The 25,912-nt window shown below is 54.4% G+C and overlaps 11 protein-coding genes across 11 annotated transcripts; 8 read left to right on the top strand and 3 right to left on the bottom strand.

Annotated features, from left to right (window-relative positions):
- The first annotated feature begins 946 nt into the window (after positions 1–946).
- BGZ61DRAFT_447653 (DASH complex subunit Spc19) lies at positions 947–2,228 on the top strand. The gene is made up of 2 exons (XM_046245380.1): positions 947–1,392; positions 1,453–2,228. Exons 1-2 carry the CDS (start codon positions 1,237–1,239, stop codon positions 1,828–1,830), a joined length of 534 nt encoding a protein of 177 aa, XP_046106765.1. The 5' UTR covers positions 947–1,236; the 3' UTR covers positions 1,831–2,228.
- A 750-nt stretch (positions 2,229–2,978) lies between these two features.
- BGZ61DRAFT_348300 (uncharacterized protein) lies at positions 2,979–4,023 on the bottom strand (the record flags this gene model as incomplete). Its single annotated transcript, XM_046240048.1, has 3 exons — positions 2,979–3,518; positions 3,587–3,874; positions 3,940–4,023. The coding sequence occupies 3 exons, from the start codon at positions 4,021–4,023 to the stop codon at positions 2,979–2,981; spliced, it is 912 nt and encodes a 303-aa protein (XP_046106764.1).
- Positions 4,024–7,032: 3,009 nt separating this feature from the next.
- On the top strand, positions 7,033–9,051 carry BGZ61DRAFT_196730 (uncharacterized protein). The gene is made up of 2 exons (XM_046237863.1): positions 7,033–7,307; positions 8,861–9,051. The coding sequence occupies exons 1-2, from the start codon at positions 7,113–7,115 to the stop codon at positions 8,897–8,899; spliced, it is 234 nt and encodes a 77-aa protein (XP_046106763.1). The 5' UTR covers positions 7,033–7,112; the 3' UTR covers positions 8,900–9,051.
- Positions 9,052–9,898: 847 nt separating this feature from the next.
- On the top strand, positions 9,899–10,979 carry BGZ61DRAFT_475853 (uncharacterized protein; the record flags this gene model as incomplete). The annotated part of the gene is made up of 2 exons (XM_046248739.1): positions 9,899–10,270; positions 10,443–10,979. The coding sequence occupies 2 exons, from the start codon at positions 9,899–9,901 to the stop codon at positions 10,977–10,979; spliced, it is 909 nt and encodes a 302-aa protein (XP_046106762.1).
- A 2,438-nt stretch (positions 10,980–13,417) lies between these two features.
- BGZ61DRAFT_572120 (major facilitator superfamily domain-containing protein) lies at positions 13,418–15,642 on the bottom strand (the record flags this gene model as incomplete). The annotated part of the gene is made up of 6 exons (XM_046256089.1): positions 13,418–13,716; positions 13,774–14,034; positions 14,100–14,463; positions 14,515–14,903; positions 14,964–15,327; positions 15,418–15,642. 6 exons carry the CDS (start codon positions 15,640–15,642, stop codon positions 13,622–13,624), a joined length of 1,698 nt encoding a protein of 565 aa, XP_046106761.1. The 3' UTR covers positions 13,418–13,621.
- A 938-nt stretch (positions 15,643–16,580) lies between these two features.
- Positions 16,581–17,609, top strand: BGZ61DRAFT_347755 (Homocysteine S-methyltransferase; the record flags this gene model as incomplete). The annotated part of the gene is made up of 1 exon (XM_046240007.1): positions 16,581–17,609. The coding sequence occupies one exon, from the start codon at positions 16,581–16,583 to the stop codon at positions 17,607–17,609; it is 1,029 nt and encodes a 342-aa protein (XP_046106760.1).
- A 228-nt stretch (positions 17,610–17,837) lies between these two features.
- BGZ61DRAFT_447645 (uncharacterized protein) lies at positions 17,838–19,175 on the top strand. The gene is made up of 4 exons (XM_046245379.1): positions 17,838–18,252; positions 18,308–18,466; positions 18,517–18,887; positions 18,938–19,175. Exons 1-4 carry the CDS (start codon positions 18,067–18,069, stop codon positions 18,972–18,974), a joined length of 753 nt encoding a protein of 250 aa, XP_046106759.1. The 5' UTR covers positions 17,838–18,066; the 3' UTR covers positions 18,975–19,175.
- An 858-nt stretch (positions 19,176–20,033) lies between these two features.
- BGZ61DRAFT_572118 (uncharacterized protein) lies at positions 20,034–20,651 on the top strand (the record flags this gene model as incomplete). Its single annotated transcript, XM_046256088.1, has 1 exon — positions 20,034–20,651. One exon carries the CDS (start codon positions 20,034–20,036, stop codon positions 20,502–20,504), a length of 471 nt encoding a protein of 156 aa, XP_046106758.1. The 3' UTR covers positions 20,505–20,651.
- Positions 20,397–22,077, top strand: BGZ61DRAFT_447640 (TBP-binding repressor protein). The gene is made up of 4 exons (XM_046245378.1): positions 20,397–20,820; positions 21,246–21,272; positions 21,328–21,587; positions 21,645–22,077. Exons 1-4 carry the CDS (start codon positions 20,799–20,801, stop codon positions 21,750–21,752), a joined length of 417 nt encoding a protein of 138 aa, XP_046106757.1. The 5' UTR covers positions 20,397–20,798; the 3' UTR covers positions 21,753–22,077.
- A 129-nt stretch (positions 22,078–22,206) lies between these two features.
- On the top strand, positions 22,207–24,002 carry BGZ61DRAFT_416377 (DHS-like NAD/FAD-binding domain-containing protein). The gene is made up of 2 exons (XM_046243387.1): positions 22,207–22,491; positions 22,541–24,002. The coding sequence occupies exons 1-2, from the start codon at positions 22,344–22,346 to the stop codon at positions 23,680–23,682; spliced, it is 1,290 nt and encodes a 429-aa protein (XP_046106756.1). The 5' UTR covers positions 22,207–22,343; the 3' UTR covers positions 23,683–24,002.
- A 227-nt stretch (positions 24,003–24,229) lies between these two features.
- Positions 24,230–24,604, bottom strand: BGZ61DRAFT_475846 (Cupredoxin; the record flags this gene model as incomplete). Its single annotated transcript, XM_046248738.1, has 2 exons — positions 24,230–24,411; positions 24,469–24,604. The coding sequence occupies 2 exons, from the start codon at positions 24,602–24,604 to the stop codon at positions 24,230–24,232; spliced, it is 318 nt and encodes a 105-aa protein (XP_046106755.1).
- Between the last annotated feature and the right edge of the window lie 1,308 nt (positions 24,605–25,912).

Below are 25,912 nucleotides of genomic sequence, written 5' to 3'. Positions count from 1 at the left end.
GAGCCGGGAGGAGAAGCGCCGAAGCGAGTGACCGGCCTTCAATTACGACACCGAATGGAGCCAAGGATGACGGATGTCCCCTTGGCCATCCCATAGCAATACAATGGTAGTGATGCGAGATTAGTTGGCCGTGAATTGGGTCTCATTTGTCTACCGTTGTCGCATCGTGGCGAAGTCTTGGGCTCTCATGGGCCATGGATCACCGATCCTTTGCGAGTAGGTGTGGCGGATGCCGGGTGACATCAAAAGGTGTCAGATGAGGCTGGTCGAAGTCCGATATCCTAGGGCTATCTTTGTCCATCCACTGATAGATCCAAATTCAACAAGCAGCCCAGTAGTACAATATGCCCCAGATAGATATCTTCTCCAGGAGACCAGCATACGGCCTAGCAGCAAGCCCCGGATCAATGGAGTTGCCGGTAGATGCCGAGGAATTACATAGCGGACCACTCGGCCGCAGAAAGAGAAGTAAAAGATCTACAGCGGATCAGCCAAGAGTCGACGGGGGAACGTCCACGATGGAGGCGAAATCGAGCAGACCAAACATGTGGGGATCAAGGTGGCCACTCAGCACTACCTCGCCTCACCACGGTCATCCTCTTGAATAACGCCGCAACTCCAAGCCCCGACGGCTGTGTCCCCTCCCATCAGACCCATGAGGCATGCAGCCGTCGCATTCCAGCAGCTCGCTGGGGATCCAGTCACGGCGAAGCGAAGGTGGGAACACCGTGCGCAGAGGTTTCGTTGTCCCCTACTCTCATGGTCTGACGTGAGGAACTGAGACAGAGGAAAACGACGACGCCCGCAAACACCTGGCTTTATCGAGAACTTGAGATGGAGTGAAATCCGATGCATGTGACGTGCTCCCCTGATATCTCGGAGCGCGGGGGGAAGGAAGCCGCCCCCACATATGTGGTGTGGCCCGTGCATATTTGGCGCTTGACTCCCGTCCCCTGCCTCCAACCGTGATATCACAACAATCCTCAACGCCAAAGCTCCCTTCACGATACCCCCAAACATTGCACGCCTTTGCCCTCCCTCTCCGGGTCTAAGCCTAATCTCCAATCCTACGACATTCCCGTTGAATACCACTGGCGGAATAGTCAGCTCGCCTCCCCCGCTCGGGAATGAAGACAACACACTCACGATAGTTCCCTCGCATTTGTTCGCAGCGTCTGCCCCGCGTCGCACTCCCAAAACACCCCACGATACACACTACGATACACACCACCGGCCATGGCGACCAGCACTTCCACCGCCAATCTCTCCACCTACGCCGACTGCGTCACATCCCTGCGCACCTCGCTCAAATTCCTCGAATCCTCCGTTGAGACCCTCGACAATGGCGTCTCTGACTTCCCCCGCCTTGTCAACGTGCTGAAGTCTGTTCGCGTGCGTTCTCCCGTCCATCACAATGCAATCTTCTTCGTCTTTGCTAACGTTAGAAAAAAGCACTACGAACTTATCCCCCAGCCCACACTCGCCGCCGCAGAGGCTTCACTTCGCGACGACATCGGCCCCTACATCGCCCTGCTCCTCTCCCGCGCCGACTCTCAAATCGAGCGCCAGGAACGCCGCATCGAGACCTTAAAGGCCCGCGCCGAGCTGCAGCAGGGCCGTCTCGCCCGGTCCGATGATGGCGACCCCGATATCCACCTCGACAAAAAGCGCCGGCAGCACGGTAGTAACGGACGCCGGCTCACCGCCGAGGAAAGGTTGCGTGCTCGCGCGGTACGGCAGCGCAAGGAGGCCTTGCGGTATGGCGTTGAGAGGTTAGAGCTCGAGGTGCTACAGAAGGAGAGGGAGCTGAGGAAGCGACTTGAAGGTTGAAGGACCTCGCACGTGCGATGTGGGACACAACAGATCCAGGGATCCCCAAATCCCTGGGGATAATGATCTACGATTGATGATATGGGGACCCAACGTACAAAATGGGCAATGATGGGTGTCCAATCGAGATAGGAAAGGGGCGGATCGAGCCGAATATGATCGGCAGTCGAGATGCAACGGCTGAGCAAAATGCTCAGTGGATGCATGCCGATCCGTCGTCCGCCAACCCCTTCCGAGTTGGCATCGGCATTGTGACTTCCGTCCAGCAAGGGCATCGTCTGGGACGATTGGCCGCTCCGGGAAGAGAAGAGAGTCAGGAGTACACCATGTTTCAATAGGAAGCTTCAAGCTTTCTTGAGACCGGACACGCGTTCAAGTCTCGAATGACAAATTTGATATCCATTTCACGATGCTCCCGGGCTCACAGTGAACCTAATTTGTCACCGGTGCTTTGGTATATATCTTCCGTGACCGTATCCACTGTCGACAGCATATTAACAGTAACATTTGAGACTTCGCGGCATCGGCTAGGTTGGCCACTTCATTCCAATAGTTTTCACATTGACCAAGACGAGGGACATCGTGAGTCCCTCCTCGTTCTAGCTACCGCCTCCGCCTGTGTAGTTGGCGCCTACTTGTGCGCCTGCACCGGTACTGCACATGGTCTGTCCTGTTTGCTTGGGCATAGTTCCGCCCACCGGCCAACCTACGTGGCCCTTGACCCAAATTCCTCGTCATGCTTGAATTCCATCCACATGTCTTTTGTGAATACAGCACCAGGAGCGGCTTTGGCTTTGATGCTGATCTCGTCTGCACTGCACAAGTGGGTTTTGAGTCCCGTAGGATTCAAGAGAATAGATGAAGGGAAGAAGAAACAGAAATGACGACTGAAGAAAAAGAGACATTGAAGATAGAAAGAATGCAGCGACTTGCCAGGCGCCGTGGGCCGTTTGTAAAGGGGCCTTTCGTCCTAAATATACACCATCCAACACATTTCCCATCCCAATAACGAACCAAGTTGAGGAGTCGTGACTCTAAAACGTTAACAAAATAGATGAACAAGCAGCCCGTTCCGACACCGATGGTGTTGAGCGGCTCATAATTGCACAATGGCGGGTATCCCAGAGAATGTTTATTTGAGTCCTTGCTCATAATAGAATGAGGTAATTGCTGGGTGCAATACCCGTGTCGCCGCTCTCTTTGCGAGCCTGCCACCAGCGTCCGCTGACATCTGACACCTCGAGGATTTCGTGTTTCGAAAATGAGATCTCGTTGGCATCGTCTGGGTTGGCCTCGTAGCTGTAGATGGCCTTCGCCCGGTAGGGGTACTCGGTCGGCGGTACGACCTCGGCATCAGGAGAGTTGGTCGGCTTGCCTTGGCTATGTTGCGGATGTTGCGCCTGCTGTTGTTGCATCATAGAGTTGGTGAAGCTCTGGGGGACGGCAGAACCACGGCCATTTACTTGAGACACGCCACCAACGGGGGAAGGGTTCTCGAAGCCGTTGAGCTGAGCTGAAGTGTACATCTGAGGTGGCTGGACCGAGTTGGAAGTCTCGGGGCGGCCGGTACCGCCGTAGTTGATTGTTGATCGGTGCATCGTCGTGGATTCCTTAGCCAGGGCGAATGAGTCGAGGAACGCTCGGGGAGTTGATGAAGGGTTTGATCCGAAGTAGAAGGTCCAGAGAACCTGCCAAGTCATGTTAGCATGGCGATCCGTTGGAGGTCAGTGTGAGGCACAAATGGGCTGGAACTTACCACTACCATTGCCAACAGGATGAAACCAGCGGCTGCGGCTTGTCTTGCGCCGCTGCCGGAGTAGAGCAGCAGGTTAATGCTGGAGGTGACGGTGATGATTCCGGCTGCGAGGAAGCCGGTCACGGCCACGTGGTAGGTATGGATCGAGTCGCTGCCAATAACGACGAAGACTCCGATGATGAGCATGAGGTTGTAGACGCAAGCCCACCAGGCGTACGTCGGGAAGACCTCATTGTGGTTCTGTACCTGTCCGATGAGACAGCCGATGAAGGTGATGCACCAGGCAAGCTGGACGAAAGTTAGCGCTGCGATTAGGTGGAGGCAGCATTTAGCGGTGCAGGGAAAGGCCTTACCGTGGCGATGGAGATGGTGGCCAGAGCGAAGGGATCGCCGAGGATGTTGCCCATCTGGATCCCCTTGCGGCGGGCGCCGTACATCATTCTCGAGTTGTCCATTTTCGCGAGTGACGGAGAAGCCAGCGAGCCGTACGATGGCATAAGGAAAGAAGGTGATTAAGTCGAGTTCGGGGTCGAAGCAGTCAAGGAGAGGAAGCGCCTCTTGATCGGGGGTTGATTGTTGAGAGTCGGACGAGGCGCGATTGCTACCGGAGCATTCGGCGCAGGACGCTGGGCTGTGCTGAGTCGTCGAGAGAGAGGAAGGACGTAAGGCGGAGAATGCGGTCGGTTGGGGGCCGTGCTAACGGGCGTGACGGGGAAGAAAAAAAGACGACACAAAATAGAATCAAAGGAATGACTATGTTAGGACGATCAAGTCCACGATTGGGGAGGAAGGGGATGAAGGATCTGGGTGGTTGGGAGGCGGGAGAGACAAGAGGGCGAGAGGCGAGATGCGAGCGGGTACGTAGAGTTAAAAACGCGGAGACAAGGGGGATCCTGGGCGGCGTGTGTGAGGTGAGATGGGCCAGCAGTGACTTGTGACTTGTGACTTGGCTGGCGTAAGAAGAATGCGCTGTGCTGCACTGGGCTGTCCTGGGCTGCACCAGCCAACAACACACACAAATGCTCCGCAAAGGTGGCACTTGCAGGCTACTCGTCAGATCAGAGCAGAGGAGACAGACGCCAGGAACAAAGAACGAAAAGCTGCTGAGTCGGGACGAGTCTAGTCGATCCGAGTCGCGTATACAGTCGTATACAGTCGAGTGCAGCGTGCTTGCAACGGGGTCCGGGCCTGTCAGATCGGCTGACAGACAAAAGGGGTAAAGAGGACAGCGGGTGCCTGGTCCAGCAGCAAGGGCTGCCTCGATTGCAGGTGGCTGCGAAGGAGGCGCAGCGCTTGGAATCGTGGGATCCAAAGGGCTGGAACGAAAGGTATGGGGTTGTCGAAGCAGTGAATCAATCAGGTCGAAAGAGAAAACGAAGAAGAGTAGGAAGTATGCTGGGAAGGGAAACCGGGCGTGAGCAGGAGCCGGAGAGTAGAAATGGAAACGCCAAATTCAATGGTCTGTTCCAAATTGGGCTGCCCGGGAGCTGAGCTGAAGACCTGAGGACGGAGAGGCGCAGTGGCAGAGTGGCAGAGCCCGCCCGTCAGCACACAAGCAGCAGTAATTAGCAGCCCGGCACACGGTAGCGTAGCGTTGCAACAGCACCTTGGGCGTGGTGTGGGAGCCTTTTGCTGCGGTGTGGCAGCGAAGGGGGTGTTGCGACGCCGTCTGGAACCCAATAAATCGGTAGGTGGCTGCCGTCCAGTCGAATACGGGGGGCAGTCAGGGCTCAGTCGGACGGGTTGGCTGTGGCCGGTCGGGTGCCCGGGTCTTAGTTGCAGTGCGTACGCCTTCTGTAATAAGGGAGGGAGCACGAAGAAAGACTGGGGCCACAGGGCATAAACTCAACCCTCAACCCGTCTCTGGTTGGAGGAGCCGGCAGGGCAGCAGGAACGGCAGGGCAGCAGGGCAGAGACAGACGGGAGAGTGGCACGCCGGGGGACAGGCTAAACCCGTTGGCGTAGTCCAGGGCGCGTGCAGGGCCTGGGCTGGCGAAAAGCTAGTGGCCGTTCGGGCGAGCGAAATGAAGGGCGTATGCTGGGCCCAGACGATGAGGATGGGCGGCGATGCACGATTATTCGCTGCGAGGGGGAGCGCGGTGGAGTGGTGGTGGGTTTGGAGGCGGCCCCTGACTGTGGCGCTCGGGATGCGTGAGACTCGAGCAGTGAGGGAGACGTGAGAAAAGCAAGAGAGGGGCGTAGTGAACGGGAGCGAACGGGTGTGTATGGACGGCAGGAGGAACGGGTTGGCTTGTCGGATGGATCCAACGATTTCGAACCCTCCGGCTTGGATGGATGGAAATGGCTCGTATCTGGCAGGAGATTGATGAGAGCCTTGGCCACGGAATCGCGAGGGATTGACCCGGTGATTGGGCAAGAACCGGTGGAGTCTCTCAAGGGCCTGGGTCGCAGCGACTGTCAGGCCTAAAATTCGTTTCGTTTCGTCGTGTAGTCGTCGTGGTTGTGGTCGTAGGCGTATTCGTTGCGAGGGACGGGACTCGTACCTCAACGCGCGGGTTGGTGGGGATGGTGTCGTGTAATGGCGTCGAGCTTTTGATGTTGGTTTTTTGGGCTATAATTTAGAAGTGAACGAGAGGTGGCCAGACCGTGAAAGAAAAACTAGGCAAGAGGTTCCGTGTGAGCGAGCGGGAGACGACGTCAACTTATTCGTCCCGGATCGACGTGGGATGTTGCAGCAGCCAGGCTCACGCAGGAATGAACGTCTTGGAGCCTTCGTCACTGGTGCTCGGTGGTTGCAGTGGTTTCCAGCGGCTGTCAGTGGTGTCGTCAAGGCCCATCCAACCATCCTACATCCCCAGCCTACGTGATCCATCCATCGCCGCCATGGCCAGGAATGCCATGCTTTCCTTTCGCCATGACGCTGCATCTCCCTCGCCCCTGTCGCCCGGCCGCTCTCCAGGCCAGCATGGAATACCACGTAGAACACTGCACCACCACACGCAACGACCTCCTCCCTCTTCGCGCGCGCCGTGAAGCTGCATGCCTGCCATCCTGGCTCGCCGGGATCTGGGGTCGTCCGCCACGGGCCTCACAATCGTCCGTTTGAGATTCGACCGGGGCCTGCGCTGTCGCCGCGATAGGCTGCCAGAGGCTGGTGCCACGGGCGCCGACGGCCTCGATAGGCCATGCCGGACCCAAGCCTGAACTTGCCTCCAATGCAGGGGCACGGCGGACACTCAAGACACAAGGCGCGAAGGCACGAGGCACAAGCGGACCCCGTGGCCAGCCCGACGGGGCGAGTTTCATCGACGTGCTGTGGCCCGCACCTCCAATGGCCCACGGCTTTTTCCCTTCCTTTTGGGCTTGCCCTTCCAAGGCGAGGATGAGGTGGTGCTGCATGTGTAGGGCGCTCACAAAGCCCATTGACTCGGCGCCTGTCTCTCCCAGATCCCTAAAATGGCACAGGCGGTCGGGCACACGAGAGACACGACAGTCAATACCCCTTGCCTTGCCGCTGCTCGCGTGTCTCCTCGTCCAACCTACAAGCTAAAAATGCTGTAAGGGAATGTGTCGTGCTAGTTCCAGCGAGTGGCTGGCCCTCCACCCGCCACGATCGCATCGCGGCTCCCGACAAGTTCATCTCCGCCTACCAGACAGCCGCCGCCGCAGCAAAAGTCCGTTTCTCGAGCCGCGCACTCGATCCCTCCCTTCCCGTCCTGTCGCGACGAAGTCATATCCGTCAATGCTTTGTTTCTACCAAGTGAGTGCTCCACCGTCCTCGCCGGGAATGCATCCCCAGCCCTCCCGCAACACAGGGCACCATGGCGTCCAAGCCGACACTCGCAGAGTTGCAATGGCGCAAATCATGGCGTTAAGAAACGGACGTTGCGGGGTCGTTGGGCCATCCTTTCGCAGCCGCTCCTCCAGATCCTCACACGTCAAGCGCTTGAGGCGGTCATGTCGTGCTTCAGACCTGCGTCTGGCCTTGCACCGGCGGTAGCAGATCGCATCCCCAAACGGCCTGATCAGCGCAGAGCTTATTCCAACCAAGCACTTGAGCAACACGCGTCGCTACCTTGCCCTACTTGAGAGTGCTACTTGAGAGTGCCACCAAGTATTGCCTTATACGGACCGTGATGACAGGTGTGGGTGATGTGGAGGTGTCGCAGCCGCAGTCGCAGCCGGATGGCGCCCTATATCACCATTATATTGCCTTGGCATTGGGCGGATCGTCAATTTCGGATCTGACGAGGCGGTCAAGGAGTCCCATATCCTGAGAAAAGTTTCTTGATGAATGCATTAACGGATGGAATTAATGCTCAAGGATTCAAGCCGTCAAATGTGAATGTGCCGGGGAGGACGGAGCACAGTCCCACGGCATTGAGCATACTGCCACAACATGTGAGGCCATTCGCCCACCATCTACATACGCACTGCCGCTGCCCCTCCGCTCCCCCTCCGCTCCGATGACAACGTCTCTCCAAGCGGATCGCGAAACCCACGGGCTGCCTCTTCGGCGCTTCTGTCCCCGTCCCCAACTTCCGGTTCATCCGATGTAGCACGTCGATACACATGCTCAAAACCTTGAAACTCTCCGATTCACCCCTGTCCAAGCCGCTTCCCCATCTCTGCTCGCACTGTTTTACCCCTGACCCACGAAACCTCATCTACCAGAGCCTGCATCCGCACCGCCACGCCCAACCAGCGGCCTCAATTTGCATCGGCAGCCACAGAGTGGCTCCATTTCGACCCGCGATGGATTAGAGTGCAGCGCCGTTTCCATTGCACAAGCCGTCCCAAGCCTTCTGGGGACTGCGGCATTTGTCAAGGTCCAATGGGGCAGCTGGTCCTGCTTCACCGGCAGTTGAATGTCGCAACATTCACACCGGTTTCTGTGTCGTTGTGGAGCCACCGTGACCATCGTCGGAGTCTTTCTCAAACGCAGTCCCAGCTGTCTCAACGGCGATCATCCGAGCCATCTTCCTAGCCGTGCTTGGCGCCACCCGCCGAGAACCCGATCGGCAGGTTGTCGTTCCGGGGACCACCTGCGACGGTTGCTTCGCACCTAGGGCGACGCCGGATTGTGAGACGATGCACGTTTGCAGCTTTCTTGATTATCGATACAGCGAAACCAAGATAGGCAAACCGGATGCCATGTGACGTCTTCTATCACAAAACTCGACTGGTTGTAAGTGATGGCCGTTCAGCAGTTCTGGTGATGCAGGTAGGGCACTGCTAGGGTTACATGTGGTTGTACAGGACATGAGATCGCACATATGTTTCCAACACGAGACAATTGTTGACAAATGACAGAAAATAGGGTTTGCCAAGTCGAGAATACCTGCATCTTGAACATTGGATGACGTCTACGATTTGGAATCCGTAGAAGAGTCTTGCCCAGCAGTCTTTATGCTCAAGAATCGCAGAGTGAGTCTGTGAGCCAAGGCGCAACTATCACAAACCAAAGAGACTAGTGTTTTGCTGCAAGCCTTAACGGTAGAAGATGGGAGGGGTTTATAAAGAAGATAAGGATAGATTGGGTGTTAGCTAGCTCTGGGTCTGAATGAACTGACGCCCTGCAAGTCCAGCACACCTGCGTTGGTTGAATAACCCAACATGCTGATCCCTCCCCTCCGATCTGTTCTTGCTGTGCTGTCAACGTGGCTTTACAGACTGCAGTGCATGTAGTGGAGATGCAGTCCTCCGTGCTGTCAAACCAAACAATCTGATAGAGTCTAAAAACGCGAGAAGGAGTCCTACGAAAGCTAAATTGCCACCCTGTCCCCTACTAGCCTATAGTCCTCCAACCCAATTGTGCATTAAACGCATGTCATCGAGCGGGTTGAGTGGCGAGTACGAGAGCGCAAGAGTAAGACCCAAGATCAGTAAATAACTGCTATTCAACCGAAGTTACATAATGAAACCAGTGAGAGAGTAAAGTTAAGTCCTACATGTCGGTGAGCCACCGCTCATTCGGGTAGCGACTCTTGCGTAACAGACAGAGCAGCGAAGATGAATTGTTTGCTCTTCAGGATGGTACCAATTAGTAGTAATCACTGGACGTTGACGTCAATGAAATGGAAAGAAAGTGCCAGAATAATTCGCAGGAAATCAGAGTAAATTCTCTCTATAAATTCAGGAAATCTCATCCCTCTCTCTACCATCCTTCTCTTCTTCACCTCCATCTTCCCTCACCTCCATCTTCCTCGGCTTCATCTCATCTTCGACCCTCTTTATACTATACTTTTCTCTTACCCCCTTTCCGTCCTCGACAAGGATAGAAACCTTCCGAGATACGCCAACAGTTTATCCCGTGACCAACCAGCACAGTCATGACCGAAGCGATACAACATGGGCCCAGATGACAAGGAACACAAACGCACAACGAAAAGAACATGCAATGGCCCTGCTCCAAATAAACGCAAGCTCCTTGATGAGAATTGTGCATCTTCCACTACTCCGAAGAGAACGAATAAAACGAAACTCGATCCCGACGCTCCTCGACAACGACCAAAAATAATCATGGTCGTCACCCCCAAACATTTTGATGACCGACAACGAAGCCCATTGCATTCCCGTACATCGAGACCTTGGACCAAGGCCCAACCCCCTTCACCAGCACAAGACATCGTCGCGGGCCCTCACCAGCCCTACCGAGGGACATGTTTACACGCTACGGATCGGTGCAGCCATTGCTCGCTCACTCCCCTGACTGGCACGGAAGTGTGGTCACTTCATAATGATGCCAGGACTCCTCATGAGCTCGAGGACGATGACGCCGAGGGCGAAAGATATTATATTGACCTGTGGTACGCAAATTTGAATGAAACACTCAACAGATTGCGATCAAGAACTAATAGCGATTAGATCCGTGTCGAGATGATGGCGCTGGAAGTGGATCAAAGTCGATGTGATGTTGCAGATGGAAGATTTGATCCGAGTGGTCGTACTCTATTACTACGCCATCTCCCGCCGCGCCAGAGGCAGCAACATTTTCGACCGCCTGCCTCCTGTCAAGGAGGGTAAAACGCCCAACGCAATGCTCGACTCCGATGAAGGTGCTCGACTCCAGCGGGAAGGGACGAGACAGCGGAAGAAAGACAACCCGACCACGCACGCCGATATCACTGGCGCGGATGCTGGTGATTTGGTTGGGACAATCCTGGAGCAGCTCTGTTCCGCCAACCCCAACAACACAATTTCAGACGGCTCACCAACGAGACACCCCGTTATATATACACAACCTCGGTATGAGATGACGACATTGCTACGAGTTTTTATCTTCGAGTCGGACATAGACCTTGGACGACGAACCGCAAGTTTCATGGGCCACAAAGACAACAGTGGGCCACAAAGACAACAGCGTGCCACACTACTCACAGCTGGCACTAGGGAGATGGATTGCCTCTATATTATTTGGCCACTTTATTGACTCCGTCTGCCTTCGGATCAATATCTACAAGGCATGCCACAGGAGATTGCGCATCACACATTTCTTCCTGGACATGGTGCCAGTGGAGTCGACAACCTCAATCACAGTACCAAATTGGAGGATTGCTTGTTCAGGCCGGCGGAGCCAACTGGGCCGGAGATCCGGTACGGCGGCCGTGACTACGGAGGCAGTCTGGGTATCGTCTCTGGGCCATGCCGAAGTCCTTCAGTTCCTCTTCTACGGAACGTGGGAAGACCAAAGATGCTCGTTCCCGTCGGACTGGACCAAACCCATCCACAAGTATCGCACTCTGGTCAATTTGTGAAGGGGCTGCTGTATGATATCCACATACGCAGAGTTATGGCAGAGAGCAATAGGTGAACTGCAACGCCTGTTGCAACTCGGGGATGGATTGCATCTCGCCCGTACGAATCGACAAGATCGAGCACTTTCCGCCAGTGCTACCTCTACTTAGTGTCGGCAGATATTGACACTTTGAACGGCTGGGACGATGTCTGCCGGTTCACGATACACACAGATAGAGAAGATGCGCAGCTCCAAGTGTTTCTCAAACGCGTTGACCCTCACACTTTGGCCAGAACATTAGAGTTGTTGAATGCCATGACAGCAGAGAACGATCTCGCTACCATCAGCCTTTTAGTATATACGCTTCTATATACATGAGTGAGCAGCCACTCCATTCAGCCCTAACGCGCGGTGGCAGAATTCCGTCCCATTCAGAATGACGTCGAATTCCTCGCTCCAACAAACGATCAAGACTCTGGTGGAGTGCTCGACAAATCTGACACAAACCACACTATCTTTGGATAGAGAGATCACAAACCCGCACGACAAGACCTCAAACTGTCCCAACACAACCGTTAATGTGCTTGATCGCCTCACTTCTCTCGACGGGCTGGTACCATTATTGCAGACGAAGCCCAGATGGCCCGCAATGTTACTGGCTCGTATTTCAGTATGGTGAAGATTTGGGGGTGGGAGCGTCTGCTCTAGGTGGATGGCACGCCACTCTCGAATTTGCTCCGCGACATTATCGCGTCATTGGACTCGATGTGGATGACATGAGTTTGACTGCATTCCAGCGGCGGATCTAGATAACGCGGCACTTATCAACATTTTACAACATACCTTATGCGGCCGGGCTAGCAAATACGTTCAACTCCGTCGACCAAGGCATGATGTCTACGCGATCCTACTCGCAGTCAGAGACAAATTTCTCGTCCAGTGGGCTCCCGACGTGGCACAGTGGCAAGAACGAGATCGCTCTTCTCACACTTCCTTACACTTGGGCCTGGTCCACGATGGGATGCAGATGAGATGCAGATGAGATGCAGCACGAAAGGCCAGCGAGGCACCATTACTTCAGGCCGAAAGTTTCTCTGGTGCCATACCCCAGACGAAAATTTTTATGATGCTATCCCCCAGACGAAAGCCGATGTAGGTTTGTTTTTGGAACCTGGTCTTGACAGCGACAGCTCTGACGGCTCTGCATCATCTCGACGGCCTTGGCATGGTCGACTTCAAGTGCCGATAGTTCATGTGTTATTACATTTTGAATAGGGTGGAAGGCATAGCTGAGGTCGGTGGTCAGATGCAGATTCAACTCGTTTGCTCTCGTCGTTGGCTTGGATTGCGTCCCTACATGACTCTCTTCCTAAGAGGCCGGGTGGGAGGCACAGCTAAAGTCGGTGTACTATCCCCAGACCTGTACCGACTAGCCGCCCGCCAGATGGACTGGGGGTTCATATTCGCTCACCGGGTTGTCCGTCGCATATTCAAGCAGATGCACATTCGGCGGACCATGCGATCCGAGGTAACTCTCCCGGATGGGACGGAAACGCATCCGCGGCAATCGCCAGATCAGTGGCCGAGGACGGAACGAGGGCGGCAAAACACCTCTTCTCGATAGACACAGGCGAGGCAAGCGAGGCAGTGCCCAGTGTGGGACTGGTCCCGAGCTCGCAGGCGACTGCCAGAAACAGTCAGGAAACACAGCTCAACTTCGGAGTTCACCAGAAGGGGTTTTGGTAGCAGTTGATTACGACTATCTTGGAGGGCAAGGCAAAATTCACGGGCCGGAAGGGTTATGGTTAGGGCAAACTCAACATCGAAAATCGTGCTCAGGTAGAAGATCGAGACTATACTTGGGCAAAATCAGGTCGAGCTCGGAGCGCCGAAGCTTGAAGAAGTTCAGGGGGGCTCGGAGATTTTAAAACGGGGGGTATGGTGGATTGATACTGATACAGGTGGCCATCGCTGTAGAAGATGACTCGTTGCAAAACGCCGAGATCCTCTTGCATTTGCCGACGGACAGTGTCCCTAGGTCGTTAAATTATTTCGAGAGTAGTGTTGACGGAGAACTTTACTCTCCATCTACGTAGTTTCTGAACTTGATTACCACTAACAGTGGGCATGTAGCCAAATTAATGCGTTTATATTTTCCACCAGGATGTATATACATCATCAACATCCGTGGATCTTTCTGTGACAATCTTTTCTCCCGTTGTACAAGTAAATGACGGCGCCGAAGTGCGAATGTATCAGTGAGGGGCATGGAGCAGTAGGGTAAATGGAGATGTTGATGGAAGTCTTTTCCCCCACAAGGATCATTCCTTTCCCTGTCATGTTCGATCATGATACAAGTTTTCATCGTTCTCAACCGGAGCATCAATTTTGTTATTAAACTCGCTGCTCGGGTCTGTGAGAAATACCGTGGCTTTGAAGAGCTGTCAGTCAAATCCCTGGCAGAGAAAAAATATGATGGATCACTTACCCAGAGTCGACACTGAAACGAAGGCCGCCGCCGTTATCCACACATGCTGGAATCCCCTCACATATGTATTTTGGAGTGCGTGGACACCAGACTCGATGATGTCCGGTGTCACGCCCGGGACTAGTACTACGCCGGTCTCATTGTGGCGGAGCATGTTTTCCACGAACTGTCCAACGGACTCAGTAGGGAGGCCGGCTTTCACGACAGCATCGGCTATATCATCACCCAGTTGGCTGACCGCATTTCTAAAAACCGCGTTGTCTTTGTAGGGAACATGTCAGGTCTATATTATTCATCACAAGCAGTTGCGGGGTTTCATGACTTACAGATGGCGATTCCAACGGTCCCACCTAGAGACCGCATGCTGATCATCAGACCGCTTGCGATTGATATGAGTTCCGTTGGAGTAGACAGTTGGGCGACTGTGAGGAGGGTGATGAGTGTCATTCCAAGGGCCGAGCCAAGTAGAACCGGATATCCCCAGGTATTTGTATCCGAAGACTCGTCTGAAGTTGCCATGCAGGCAAAAAAGGCGACGAAAATCATGAACGAGAATACAGTGATCCACCGGACCTTCTTCGTAATGGTACAGTACAGACCAGTCAAGATAGAGGCCGGGATTGTCGCGATGAAGGCAATGCTGAACCGCACGCCGACAAGCAACGGGTCCTCTTCGTACAGTACGCTGACCTAGAACCATGTTAGTCCAAGTCTCTTTGCTCGTTCCAAATGCATGGCTACCTGAAATGGGAAATAGACCGTCGCGGCAAAGAAGGCAAGGCCCTCGCAGAAGACGGCACCTAGCGAGATAGCAAAGTTCCAGTCCTCCCTAGAGAACAAACCGTGGTGGAACATGCCATCAGCTTTGAACTTGGTTTCGTACACCACCAACGCGATCCCCAGCGCCAGCCCGATGGCGAAGGGTACAGACGTATGCGGATCTGACCACGGGTAGGGGTTCTGAGACCAGGCAAGGCCCATGCAGAACAAGACTAAACCTGACGCCAGGAGCACATAGCCGATCCAGTCGAGTCGCGCCAACTTCTGTCGGAGATTGAGAGATGCTTGCAATGTCGTCGGAGGTGGTTGATATGCAAAGAAGCAAATCACTGCCGCAATCGCGAACATCCCTGTCGCAATGTAGTAGTAGTTGCGGAACCCATCCGAATGCCCGTTCCGGCTGAACAAACCCCCCAGGATCAGTCCAACTATGAGACCGAAGGAGTTGGCAATCATGACAGCTGCCTGGGCCGGGGCGCGCCACCGGCGTGGGAGGATCTCAGACGGAACTGCGTGGAGGAGCGGCAGGACTCCAAAGTCGATACCCGTGATGGTCATTCCAGCGATAAACATGGCGAAGTTGTCGGCTCGAGAAGCGATGGCACAGCCGACAGCGCCGAGAATGCTGGATAGGACGAGAAACCACTTCCGGCCCCAGTAATCGGCTGACTGGGCCACGACAGGGCCTAGGACGACACTCGGGATAGAAATACTTGCCGTCAGCCAGACAGCTTCTCCCGGGCGCCCCAAGTATGCCGCAATCGTCTGACCTTGCTATGATGCCAATGTTAGGACCTTCTCTACGGATGTGTCCATTCTCCGGAACGTCTTGGAATAGTCTTGGGTCCAGGGAGATTTACTCACCGCTCCAGTACCAACTAGCGCAAAGGTCTGAGAGAAGTAGATGAGGCAAATGGCGAACAATGCCAGTAATGTTTTTGCATGGATATGTGGTTGGGGTTCGCTCTGCCCTTCAGTCTCGACTCCGTCTCGGTGACGTTCTGCCTCTTTGATAGTCGCATGGTCTTTGTCTGGGGTACCCGCAGCTTCAAGACTGGATTTTTCTTCACGGATAGAGGACTTAGACATCTTGATGTCTTAGTGTAACGAGAACCCAGTATTGTTTTTATTGGACTTGACAAATAGTGCTCTTCAACGAATGGTGAAAATGTTTCCAATAAAGAGACACAAGAACTGTTCCAGAAATCCAGGCCATGCATCCGAGCTCTTATAGATAAACCTACAGAACAGTCTTACTCCCATTTATTCCGTCTTGCGCGGCTGCAAACGTCAGGAAATCTCACAAGTAGTCGGGAGCCGACCCGGCGTCCACACGCGCACAACAGACCCCGACCACTCATTCCAGATAGGCTGTAGCCCAAAGCGCCACGGAGCATACGGTGAGCCAATTACCTCCACGACCACATCAGAGTTGGTTGCACCACAGGCCTGAACTTCCTTGGCGGAAATCCTCTGTTCAGCTGCGACTGACATGGAAGAGGTGTGAGTTGCCGTCGATCATGCCGCTATTGTTGCACAATGGCTGTTATTGTCAAAAGCCATGTGCCAAAATATGGCATTTCGCTCGAAACCAACAATCGATGGTTAGCGAAGATTGCTTTTGGCGAATGGGCAGAGTTGCAGGTGTCGGTACACGAATTCAACTCTGATGGGTTACCAGTTCTTGGCGGAAGCTGTGAATACAACTCAAAGAGAGTGCGTGTGTGTGTGTGTGGATGACAATGTATGGACTCAGCAGGGTGGGAGCAGGACTCGCATCTCTGCCTAACCTCTTTTTGGGCGAATCCCATATTATTATTACCCAGTTCCTATTGCATCCCCAATACCAAATCCAGACCCTGACAATAGACAAACTACATTTTCTCGAAATAAATGCCGAGCGATGAGGCAATCCACCCCACCAAGCGGGGTCTCACTGCCCCGCCATCGGCGATGGTTTCATTCATTCTTTCGGCCAAGACAAGGCAACAATCGAACAAAGAAACAAACTCACCACACAACTCCCAATGGCCTCGCAGATCCTCATCCTCGACGGCGGCCTTGGCACCTCGCTGGAGGCCAAGTACGGCGTCACCTTCAGCCGCGCCACGCCGCTGTGGTCGTCGGACCTGCTCGTGTCCAGCCCCGCGACGCTGCTCGCGTGCCAGAAGGACTTTGGCGATGTCCCCGTCGACGTGCTCCTCACAGCCACGTACCAGGTCTCGCTGGATGGCTTCGCCGGCACCCGCAACGAGACGTTCCCCGACGGCATCGGCGCCAATGCCGTCCCGCCGTTCCTCGACGACGCCGTCGCCATCGCGCAAAGGGCCATCCACGGCGATGCCCGCGTCGCTCTCAGCTGCGGGCCGTACGGCGCCTGCATGATCCCCGGCCAGGAGTACAGCGGCAAGTATGACGCCGCCCACGACTCGCCCGCCGCGCTGGAGGAGTGGCATCGCCAGCGCATGCAGTTGTTTGGCTCCATTGCCGACGTCGGCTCGCGCGTAGGCTACGTCGCGCTCGAGACCATCCCGCGCCTGGACGAAATTATCGCCATGCGCAAGGCCGTCGCCTCCACCCCGGAGCTGGCGCATCTGCCGTTCTGGACCGCGTGCCTCTCCCCAGGCGAGGACATGACCCTGCCCGACGGAAGCTCCATCGAGGCTGCCGTCGAGGCCATGCTGGATCCCAAACTGTCTGCGAGCGTGCCGTGGGGCATTGGCATCAACTGCACCAAGGTGCACAAGCTGGACGCCATGCTTCGCATCTTCGAATCCACTGTTGCGCGCATGGTCGAGGACGGCCGCGCCTCTTCGTGGCCTGCCCTCATCCTCTACCCCGATGGCACGAATGGAGAGGTCTACAACACAACAACCCAGAAGTGGGAGTTGCCAGAGGGCGCAAAGGCCCAGGACCGTGGCCCATGGGAGACGCAAGTGACGGATGTTGTCAAGGCCACGCAGGAGCGCGGCAACTGGCCGACCATTGTCGTCGGTGGGTGCTGTCGAGCAACAAGCGACGACATTGCAAAACTGAAAGGTCTTCTACTCGGTTAAATAAAATAAAATAGAAGCAAAAAACAAGTCATCAAATGGGGACTATTGACCCACTGTCATCTCTCTACGGAGAAGGGCACTGTTTTTATGCTGTGTTGAAGCCAATACAGATGTTCTCCACAGACAACCAAGAATCAGCACTCAATTCTTTCAGCCTTGCATAGGCTCACCGTCTGGCTAACACCAGGGATCTTTGCTATTATTATCATTACTATTATTATACCAAGGCTATACTACAAGCACAGGGTGCGGTATGCAAGAATCCTAGTCCTACAGATGTAACGTGTTCCTAGGGGTTGGGTGTGAAGCTCCAGGGTAGTTTTACTCCTACTCTGTCCCTCAAACAACCCGACCCACACACACACCATAAACCCCCACCTCCCAAAAGACTCGGGATTCTTTGCCCGCACTATCACACCCTCTCAACTCTCGTTCAACAGTACAAACACGTATAACCATGGTGTCCAAGGTCTTCATCATCACGGGCGCCAGCAAGGGCATTGGCGCCGCCATTGCCAAATACCTGCTCCAGCAGTCTCACAATGTCGTCATCACGGCACGGTCCCGGGAGCCCCTGGAGGCCTTGAAAACGTCGCACCCGGGTCAAGTGCAGTACATTGCAGGAGACATGGTCGAGCCTGAGGTAGACAAGTCCACTTGATCTATGGTCCTGTTTGAGACTGACGAATGGTGTGTAGATGCCGACGAAACTGACCAACCTCGCCGTGTCGTCATTTGGCAAGCTTGATGGCATTGTCATCAACCACGGCGTCTTGGCGCCCAAGCGATTCGCCGACTGCACCATTGAAGAGTGGAAGCAGCTTTACGACGTCAATGTCTTTAGTGGAATCGCCATGGTAGGCCTCATGCTTCCAATTACGATAATGCCCGCTCACATCATCTCCAGGCCAAGGCGGGATTAGATGAGCTGCGCAAGTCCAAAGGCTGCATCGTGTGGGTGTCATCGGGCGCCGCAACGAAGGCCTACGCGGCATGGGGTTCATACGGGTCGGGCAAGGCGGTCTACAACTCCGTCTCCTCTCACATCGCTGTTGAAGAGCCCGACATCATCAGCGTTGCCATTGCACCCGGTCGAGTAGATACCGAGATGCAAGGCGTGCTGAGGTCGGAGGGCAAGGACACTATGGACAAGTCGCAATACGACACTTTTACGGAGGCCTTTGAGAAGGGCACGCTGCTTAAGCCAGAGCAGCCTGGGCATGTCATGGCTAAGTTTGTGGCCAACCCGCTCAGGGAGCTGACCGGCAAAGCATTCTCGTACGTTCACAACACACACAACAACTCCACAAGACTGACAAACTTCATAGATGGAACTCACCTGAGGTCGCCGTGTATCAGGCATAAGCGGAAGAATCGGGTTTCCCTAATCTCAAGCAATGTTAGCTTTGGATCATGACAAAGTTATAAACAAGTAATGAAGATCAAATATGCAAAGTCAGTCGAAAGATGAAAAGTCTCGTTTACGTTAATCCACATTAAGATTCAGGATTAGCATGGAATGTAATTTTTGTCATCACAGCATTTAGTAGTTGGGAAAAAAAAAAAAAGTATTACCTTTGTGCTTGAAGAGTTTGCAGTGAGTCGAAGGATGTCAAGTGACTCGGGCATAATTCAAGACCGCAACACTCGACCATCCGTCAACTCGGCATCATCCAGATGAAGGATACCAAGGTGGCAGTGGCTGAAATGTGGTCAGGCCATCGAACTGTTTCCGTCTTAAGACGTCGGCATTCGATGGTACCAGATAGCAAGAGAATCGCGCGGGCCGATCGGTCAAGGGGGTCGGAGGAGCGCTTCTAGTTCCGAGACGGGACGAGTGCAAGCCTAATCTTTTTGAATGTTAGCGAGATGCCAACACAAGATGTCAGACAAAAAGTGTGAGGTTGAAGTCGATCAGTAGCGTCTATTTGGCAAAGACTAGGTCATTCAGCATAGGAGGCTTGTCGAACCACCTAAGACTGGGGCGACAAAGGTCTCGTCATTCGATTTGGGGTGTGCTTGTGTGAAGAAGGCAGTGGAGGAAAATGTCTTACCAATGGGATCATAGAGGCTCATTGCGACCACGCATCAGACCTGGCGCACTCCGCTGTGTCGCTCTGCTCTGGCCCGGGGATTCAGGAAACGGAGAGAGGAGGAGTCGTAGAGTGCAGAGGGAGACCCATTGCCACGACTCAAGGCAGCCACAGCATGGTGCGGTTGTTCTTTAAGTGTTGCTTGGAAAGGTGATGGTGATGAAGAGGAAGGAAGAAAGTTGCCAGAGAGAAATTTCTGCTGATAAAAGTGAAGCTCTGGATGGCCCGTGCACGCTCCCCACTACCTCTAGCGGCAGGGGGCCCGACGCGAAAGAGACAAGATTGCTTGTGAGTGTGGCGCGTGCTGAGAAGGCGAGCGCGGGCGGGCATCATGTTTTTTCTTCAGCCCCATATCTGCCTGTCTGCCTACGTCAGGCGCGTAGCAGGTACGGGCCCTCCCTTAGAGCCTCAAGGGCTGGATGCGTACCTGCTCCGTGCCGGCCGTGCATGCAGCTGGATCGTAGTACATGGCTCGCATGGCTGGATTCAGTTCTCTGTGTTCTCAGTTCTCAGTGCTCACTGCTCTGCGTTCCTCCATTGTGGTTTGCCGGGGCCCCAGCGCCGCCGTCATTGGGCTATTGGCCCTTGGGTCGGGGGGCCTTTTTCAGTGGGCTGGGACCCTGCTGGGGCCTGCTTGGGCCCTTTGGCCCTTTTTGGCCCTTTTTGGCACGTAGGAGTGATGAGGGCGCGGATACAAAAGAGGCTTGCCCCACCACTCATCGCCCATCAGCAACCATCCGTCTCTGATCGCACTTGTTACTCCGAAGCACGCTGCGCCTATTGCAAATCGCCCTCTCGGTGAACCACGGGGCGGACATCAAGCATCCACCCAGGCAAACGAAGCAGCTGCCGCCTTAGGAACCCATTCACTGCGCACCATCTCTGGCATCCGGTCCCTCTTGTCGCTTTATTGCTCCTCTCCTGCCTTGTTTGCCAAACTCCCGTCGCCGTGGCCCCCCTGCACTCTGCCAGCCCGCGCCGCCACTCTCCCTCGTACCCATACAAGCATCCCGGCATCATCTCTGCTGTCCTGCCTTCAACCAACATCACCACCCGTTCAACTTAGACGCATCACTGCACCGCGCCTGCTGTAGCCATGTCTGACCACGAGTTTGGAGGTAAGTCTTTTTTTCTGTTTCTTCGAGCAAGCCTTGTGCATCTGCATCTGCGTTTGCATCTGCATCCCGGAGCAGCTGGTGATGCCATCTGTTGCTGTGCGTCACTGCTTGACTGCGCGGCTACTCCAAACCAGCGTTTGTGAATAACTGTCGAGTCTCATTGTCATGTTCGAATCCGTATAAAATCCCTTTGCGAAGCTGTCTGCTCTTGAATCCTCATCTCATCTATTGCCACGCACACCACTTTCCATCTGGTTTCCTATCTCTCAAATGCCCCTTTACCCTTGCCTGGCTACTGCCTCATCTTTGCTTTCACCATGCGAAAACCAGCTCAAGATCGCTACTGGGCGCAGTTTGACGCGGGCACCTGTCCGCCACCACCTTCACTCTAGACTCGAGCATGGCGCTAACTGTCTCTTTCATAGCCAACGATGACTTGTCGCTCCCCAAAGGTATGATATTGCACCCCTCACCATGACATCACAGTGCGCTGACACATCTCGATAGCTACCGTTCAAAAGATCGTGACCGAAATCTTGCCCCCACAGGCTGGCGTCGCCTTCGCCAAGGAGGCCCGTGATCTACTCATCGAGTGCTGTGTCGAGTTCATCACTCTCATCTCCTCCGAGGCCAACGAAATCTCGGAAAAGGAGGCCAAAAAGACCATCGCATGCGACCATATCACCAAGGCTCTTGAACAACTAGGCTTCACCGACTATGTCCCCGCCGTGATGGAGGCAGCTGCTGAACACAAGGAAACCCAAAAGGTAAGCCGCTTTCGCCTTTCTAATCTATCCAGGGAAACCGTGCTAACCCTAGTCTAGGGACGTGAGAAGAAGGCCGATAAGTTCGCTAATAGCGGGATGTCGATGGAGGAGCTCGCTCGATTGCAGGAGGAGCAGTTTGCCCAGGCGCGGGAACGACACGGTTGAGGCATCTTACGAGGGAATGGGCGTGGGAATTGGCATTGCTAGGCGTTGACGTACAGGACCGGTTTGGTATGGGCTCTGGATTTTGAGGGCCCGGTTTGGCTCGACTTATTTCTCACCATCGCTTATAGACACTTCACAAGGCTTCGTTCTTGAATGGAAGCGGTGGCGGTGTTTGGGGTAACTTAAATCATGCTTTCATTGTCTCCACTTGAGTGATGTCGCATCCTTTGAAATCTCGTCATCGACTAACAAGGGTCAACCAGGCAATTAATTGCCTGTCAAAAGTCCTTTTTTTTGAGCCGCATCCTCGCCACATTGTCTGCACAAGTCCTGAGCTGAGAGCCTTGTAGGCACCCGCACCCTTTTATCGATAAGCGCAGCCCCGCGAGTAACTCCACCATAACCACCACCATAAGCCACCCCACCTTCGAGAATCCTCGCGTTTCGCATCTTTACAACTTTATGCGCCATCGCTCCAAACGCCTCTGATTCCAGCTCTTCGACTCCCACGCTCACGCCGCCAACATAGGTCGACGACGCCGCAACCGCAACAAGCTAGGGCCCCGCGTCCCGCGTTGGGTTGCTCTCAGAATGGGGCAGGAGGAATCATCTCTCGCCGATGGCCCGCCTCAGACTCTCACTGACCGGAGTCTCCCCGCCGTCGCCGAGTACATCAAGAGCGGAGAGGCCAAGAGAATCGTTGTCTTGACTGGCGCGGGAATTTCTACGTCTGCTGGAAGTGTGTATATCCGATCCCTCTGCAGTGCGTCTCTAACCGTGGCATTTAGTCCCTGACTTTCGATCGCCCAAGACTGGCCTCTACAACAACCTTGCGCGCCTCAACCTACCCTACGCCGAAGCCGTGTTCGATATCTCCTACTTCCGCAAACATCCCGAACCCTTCTACGTCCTTGCAAAGGAGCTCTACCCCGGAAAGTTTCACCCCACCGTGTCTCATGCCTTCATTGCGCTCCTCGCCCGCAAGGGGCTTCTCCAGATGCTGTTCACCCAGAACATCGACTGTCTTGAACGTGCAGCTGGAGTCCCATCGGAAAAGATCATCGAGGCGCATGGTAGCTTCGCAACACAGCGTTGCATTGAATGCAAGACAGAGTATCTGGATGACAAGATAAGGGAACACGTTTACAACGGGGAGGTCCCTCATTGTGACGAGACGGACTGTGGCGGACTTGTCAAGCCAGACATTGTCTTCTTTGGCGAGCCTCTCCCCAAGATCTTTGACAACAACACCTACCAGGCGGCCATGGCGGACCTGGTGTTGATTATCGGGACGAGCTTGAGCGTCTACCCTTTTGCGGGTCTCCCGGAGATGACTATGCCAGGAAAACCTCGAGTTCTCTTCAACATGCAACGAGTGGGTCAGATTGGAAATAGGGCGGACGACGTCACAGAGCTTGGCTCCTGTGATGCCGGTATTCGAAAGCTTGCCGATGAGCTTGGTTGGCGAGATGAGCTAGAGCAGTTGTGGAGAGAAGTCGTTGGAGAGAAAGAGGCAGAGAGACAACTGGGCGACCAGGCTGAAGCTGAGGAGAGACTTGAGGACGAAGTGGAGAAGCTAGCAGCCGAGGTCGAGTCCGTCCTGATTTTCAAGGACGATGGCAGCTACAATGACGCGAAGGTAGAGGAGGGGCATGTCGCTCGGATGGCAGCTGTTCTGGATCCTGCGAAGCCGGCGAGCGCCCCCGAAGTCAAAAACGCCAAAACAGACGACGAGAAGACCGAAAAGGGCGAAAAGGGGGATGCGAAACACAACACCGACCAGCTCGAGGCGATAAGCTCACCGCCGCCCCCCACAGATTCGAACGAAGCCGCCCCCAAGGAGTCGGAGCAACCTCAACATTCTGACATCAGAATTGTGGGAGAGGTGACGCGTGGCGCCAATCAAACCTCTGGAGAAGCGGCTGACTAGGGCGCGCACTATTGAGACTATTGAACACGTTGACACAGGTGGCGGGAGGGTTACATGCCGTTGCTTTTTGGGGCTGTAAATAGGGCTTTCAGATAGGTCACCGTACCACTGCACCATGCGTCCGAGACATGATAGAGGCCAAGGGATCAGCGAGAAGCTGCTTAGTTGGGCTTTCATCACATGCAAGAGGACGACGCTATGATACGCGAGAGTGCCGATCGATGCAGCTACAACACCAGCGTCGCACAAGAGCTTCGTTAGAATCACATCATAACGTAACGCAGCACATGAAGTTATGACCAACGATAATTAATCCAATTTTTGATGTACATTATAACCCTTATACCCAGTAAAATTGCAAAGAAAATGGCATTGAGCCTGTCATAAAAATAATCATCCGTACGGTCATTAGTGGACACTTGGTCCTCTGGGTTTCGTCTGTTCTCTCGAAAGTCGACCCATCACCATGGCACGGCTCTTGACTAGAAGATAGAAGAGAAGTGAAATCAACGCTTAAACCGCTGAGCACGCGGTCATTTTAGGGCTTTTACAGACCACTATCGATCTGGAGCGGGATATTGGTGTTCGTCCACTTGCCCCATTCGCGGCAGGTCTGAGCGACGATGTTAGGGATCCTGTACTTCTTGACCTTGTCCGGGTTGGTGAGGAACTGGACCAAGAGGCCGGCGGACACATGCCAAGCGATGTGGCAATGGAAGGGCCAGACACCTAGTAAAGTCGGTTAGCGAGAGGTCTGGGGCAGTGGGCGATATGGGGGGAGTTTACCTGGGTTGTCACCGGCGTCGAACTGAATCACCACATGGCCGTTGCCCTGAACCTGGATGACATCTCGGCGCTGAGGGTTATTTCGGTTGATGATAGTACCGTCCCAGGCTCCGGGGCCCTCATGGAGGATGTACATGTTGAAGCCATGAAGATGCATGGGGTGGCTGTGGTTTAGTTGTTAGCGTGATTCAATAGTCTGGCGAGAAATTGAGTCAACTTACGGAATGGGAGTGTTGTTGATGACATTAACGCGTACGCTCTTGGCGCTGCCGGTGTTCCTGACGTTCCACTGGTCCTCGAAGTCGTCTTCTCCGAGCTTGGCAAGCAGCAAGGTCGGGCTATTGTAGTTGCCGCGGAAGTCGATGCCGTCAAACTTGAACAGGGTGTTACCACTGCCGTTGACGAAAAACTCGACGGGCATATCGTATGTGAGCTGGGCGGCGGGCAGGGGGAGCTTCATCAACGGGACGGTCAGGGCCAGGTCATCGTTGACACAAGTGGCAGGGTCAGGGATGTCCCAGGCGGTGGACTCGGGTTCCTTGGTCTGGTCGGCTTTATCGTAATAGATGGCGGCCAAGGCGTTAGCGTTTCTGGCCAGACTGCAGGGCACAGAGATATTGGCGCGCATCCAGTAGGAATCTAGCTTGCCATTTGCCTTGACGAGAACGTCGGTACGTTGGCCGATACCGAGGGTAACAACCTTAGTATCATAGGGCTCGACCTGGACGAAGTCATTGGCGATAACCGTCATGGTATGGCCATCGATGGAAAACCGCTGCAGGGCTTCGGCACCGGAGTTGATGAGGCGCAGGCGGTGGACCTTGCCGCGCTTGAACTTAAACTTGGAGAGACCGGCCTCACTGTTGCAGGTGGTGGTGTCTGAGGCAGGCAGGGTAGAGCAGTTGAAGTTGTTCTTTCCGTTGATAAGGTTGTTGTCAGAGATAACAATGCCAATGTTGGGGTTCATGACATCTTCAACGAGGTCGAAGTATGGTCTGTGATACCAATCCCCGAGCATGATGGGCCCGACGTCAACATCATAGTCTCGCTTTTCACGAGGGCCGTGGATGACAATAGGGCCGAGAAGACCAGCAGCGTATTGAGCAGAATAGTGAGAGTGATACCAGGTAGTGCCGTACATTTCAGCAAGGAACTGGTAGGTGAAGCTCTTTCCAGGGGCAATAGGACATTGGGTAATACCGGGGACACCATCCTCCCAGGGGGTGTCCTTCTGGAGGAACCCGTGCCAGTGAAGGGCGACACCCTCGTCCTCAACCTCATTGTGAACGGTGACTTGAATGGTGTCGCCCCAGTTGGCCTCGATGGTGGGGCCGGGGAAGGCACCGTTGATGAGGATGGCAGAGAGTTCATAGCCATCAGGGGCAACGGTGCCACGCTGGATAGTGAAGTCATACCTCCTAATGACACCTGTATGGGGGCAGGT

Source organism: Ilyonectria robusta (genome assembly GCF_021365365.1).
Source record: "Ilyonectria robusta strain PMI_751 chromosome Unknown BGZ61scaffold_6, whole genome shotgun sequence".
Lineage (NCBI taxonomy): Eukaryota > Fungi > Ascomycota > Sordariomycetes > Hypocreales > Nectriaceae > Ilyonectria > Ilyonectria robusta.
Note: the sequence above shows the minus strand (reverse complement) of the source record. Positions and strands in the feature narration are given on the sequence as shown.

Coding starts and splice junctions, on each gene's coding strand:
- BGZ61DRAFT_447645 (XM_046245379.1), top strand. CDS start 18,067: ATGGTGTCCAAGGTCTTCATCATCACGGGCGCCAGCAAGGGCATTGGC. Junction 18,253..18,307: donor GAGACATGGTCGAGCCTGAG/GTAGACAAGTCC, acceptor AATGGTGTGTAG/ATGCCGACGAAACTGACCAA. Junction 18,888..18,937: donor CTGACCGGCAAAGCATTCTC/GTACGTTCACAA, acceptor CAAACTTCATAG/ATGGAACTCACCTGAGGTCG.
- BGZ61DRAFT_196730 (XM_046237863.1), top strand. CDS start 7,113: ATGTGTCGTGCTAGTTCCAGCGAGTGGCTGGCCCTCCACCCGCCACGA. Junction 7,308..8,860: donor CAATGCTTTGTTTCTACCAA/GTGAGTGCTCCA, acceptor GACAAATGACAG/AAAATAGGGTTTGCCAAGTC.
- BGZ61DRAFT_416377 (XM_046243387.1), top strand. CDS start 22,344: ATGGGGCAGGAGGAATCATCTCTCGCCGATGGCCCGCCTCAGACTCTC. Junction 22,492..22,540: donor AATTTCTACGTCTGCTGGAA/GTGTGTATATCC, acceptor CGTGGCATTTAG/TCCCTGACTTTCGATCGCCC.
- BGZ61DRAFT_447640 (XM_046245378.1), top strand. CDS start 20,799: ATGTCTGACCACGAGTTTGGAG. Junction 20,821..21,245: donor GTCTGACCACGAGTTTGGAG/GTAAGTCTTTTT, acceptor TCTCTTTCATAG/CCAACGATGACTTGTCGCTC. Junction 21,273..21,327: donor TGACTTGTCGCTCCCCAAAG/GTATGATATTGC, acceptor ACATCTCGATAG/CTACCGTTCAAAAGATCGTG.
- BGZ61DRAFT_447653 (XM_046245380.1), top strand. CDS start 1,237: ATGGCGACCAGCACTTCCACCGCCAATCTCTCCACCTACGCCGACTGC. Junction 1,393..1,452: donor ACGTGCTGAAGTCTGTTCGC/GTGCGTTCTCCC, acceptor GTTAGAAAAAAG/CACTACGAACTTATCCCCCA.